Source organism: Austrofundulus limnaeus, unplaced genomic scaffold (assembly GCF_001266775.1).
Source record: "Austrofundulus limnaeus strain Quisiro unplaced genomic scaffold, Austrofundulus_limnaeus-1.0 Scaffold1482, whole genome shotgun sequence".
Taxonomy (NCBI): domain Eukaryota; kingdom Metazoa; phylum Chordata; class Actinopteri; order Cyprinodontiformes; family Rivulidae; genus Austrofundulus; species Austrofundulus limnaeus.
The window spans coordinates 37,896-40,241 of NW_013953884.1; the positions used below are offsets into that span (position 1 = coordinate 37,896).

General features: G+C 40.7%; 1 protein-coding gene across 3 annotated transcripts in view; it reads right to left on the minus strand.

Moving 5' to 3' along the window:
- Window positions 1–2,346, minus strand: part of map3k7 (mitogen-activated protein kinase kinase kinase 7) — a gene marked incomplete at its 5' end in the record, with an annotated part of 48,226 nt that overhangs the window by 33,232 nt on the left and 12,648 nt on the right. For all 3 annotated transcript variants that reach the window (XM_014032570.1, XM_014032571.1, XM_014032569.1), the window contains 1 exon segment: window positions 743–873. In XM_014032570.1, the coding sequence (XP_013888024.1) occupies window positions 743–873 (131 nt within the window).

Here is a 2,346-nt window from a genome sequence, read left to right on the forward strand (position 1 = left end):
TTTGCGTCTTTGATCTTCCGTTTATGTAGCATACAGAGTAACAGCAACACTAAAGCTGAGGTAAATTTGGTCAAAAACAGACTTGCAGATGCCTGTAAAGCCAAATTGGATGTATTTTCCTGCAGCGATGCTGCACAGCTACATACATCTGCCGCCACCACCGCCATCTTCAAGGATGTTTAGCTTGAACTTATACAGCACCTTATCAAGTCCACATGGCTCTACTTCAGTTATTCCTGGCTGCGCAACATCAATATCACTATCATGATCAAACAGATGCCACTCAACCAACCATCGCCCCTCCTAAAACAAAAAACAAAGCTAAAAAATGGGAAGTCAATATTGGATGTTTTTATCGGTCCAGTTTTAAATACCGGGCCGATACCGATATTCTAAAAAATGACCAATATCGGTCGATACCGGTATTAATGCCAGTATATTGTGCATTCTTATAAGAGATAGAGCTTTCCAAGCAAAAAAGGTCACTTTCTGTTGTCAGGGGGTGGGGCTTTGATGATGCTAGCATATAGCACATGGTATGGCATGCTACATGGATGACTCACACAAAGTTTAGTGTATTTTTGCCTTTCTATGTAAAGGTTACARCTTTCTGAAATTGTAACAGATAAACACACAAATGGACGGATGGAGAGCATTTAAGTCCCCGTCCTCGGCGATGGGGGTGGGGGACACTTAGAAACTTTAAGCAGATGGTACAAAAAGTGGTATGACAGATTACTACCTTCATTAGATGAGACATGATCTTTACTATCTCCTCCATGGAAGGCCTCTGAGACGGATCTTTAGACCAGCAGCGTGTCATTAGGCTCTCAATAGGTTTAGGCAAGTTTTTGATCAATGGAGGTCTTGTTCCTAAATAATAAATAAAAAGGACATTTTGACTTACATTTAGTTAAAAACACATACTGTAATATTATGAATTATTTATGAAAAAAATTAACATCACAGATTTATGTAAAATCACAATTCCTGGTATTTTTTTAGCACATCCATCCATCGATTCGTTCATTCAACATCTATCAACCTTCTGTTGTGGGGYAAATTATAGTCAAGATGGCCCCTTCTTGTGTCTTGTTTACACTGTTGCATGACCAAAACTGTGCAATTTGCTACTCTTACCAACTGATGAGATTTTATTTTGTGTATTTCCCCTAGTTGGAACTAGTTCTCTAAGAGCAGTGTCAGCTGCTGTGGGATATCTGTGTGAAAATACATCCAACATTATAAGTATTCCAGTAAAAATGATAAAAAAGTCAAATAAAACAACACAGATCGTAAAAGAACTTGTTGGGTATGCAGGAGAGAGACAACACAGACAACTGCAAGCTCTCCATGGCTGTGCTGACGGGGAGGGAATGAGCCTTCCCCAGGGTACACCTCAGATGAGCAGTGTCGAGACATGTTTTTGCACTGCTATAAAAGATGGTGGTCTCTTTGTGTCAAATTTACAAAACAGTACTTATCATTTAACAACAGAAAAAACAGATCTTTCTTCTTTAACTCTGCCATTATCAAGTGAAAAAGAAAACACCCTCTCTGACAAACTTTCTGCCAGTATTTGCTGATTCTGTTTGCATGTGACGTGCTGCAGCGGGAGGACTTATCGGGATTTCTACCCCGCAGTTTCTTCTTGACAATGAACCCTCTGCGAGAAAAAAGACCTCTTAAACTTTGTAATGAGAGATCCATCATCTCAGGTTTTGTTGGAGTATAGTGAACACTTTAGGTAAAGATCACTACATCGCCCTCTAACGGCTTGTCACAGTGGGTCCTGGGTCTGCCCCCTAATGTCCTCTCAGTGGAACGTGTCTTAAACCTTCTTTTGGAATGCATTTCTGGCAGATGTTCAAATCAATCAACTCTCTTTTTTGATGCAAAGGAGCATAGACTCCACTCTGAGGTCCTCTCAAACTCCTATCATGTTTCTACCAGGTTAGTCTAGGCACTCTGCTGAGGAGACTCCTTTCAGTTTCTTGTATTTGCCTTGATTTAGGGTCAACCTTGGGCAATTATTATGACCAGTCATATTGTTTTCGTACTGGTTTTTTTTTTTCAGTGAAATTTGGTCAACCATAGCACAAAAACGGCTACACCGATTAACACGAAATTTGGCAAGACTGTAGATGAGTCTGACCTACACTGCGCCAGCCAACGGTTTTACAATAGACCCCATATTTGAGGAGGGGGCTTCTTTCAAAGAGGGGGTGTCTGGACATGCAAAAAAGCTTATAACTCAAACTGTTCGACATGGGAGCTTCAGATTTCTTTTGTTGTTTAGCTCTATAAGGGGCTATCCATCAGGCCCAACCCCCCACTCACTCACAC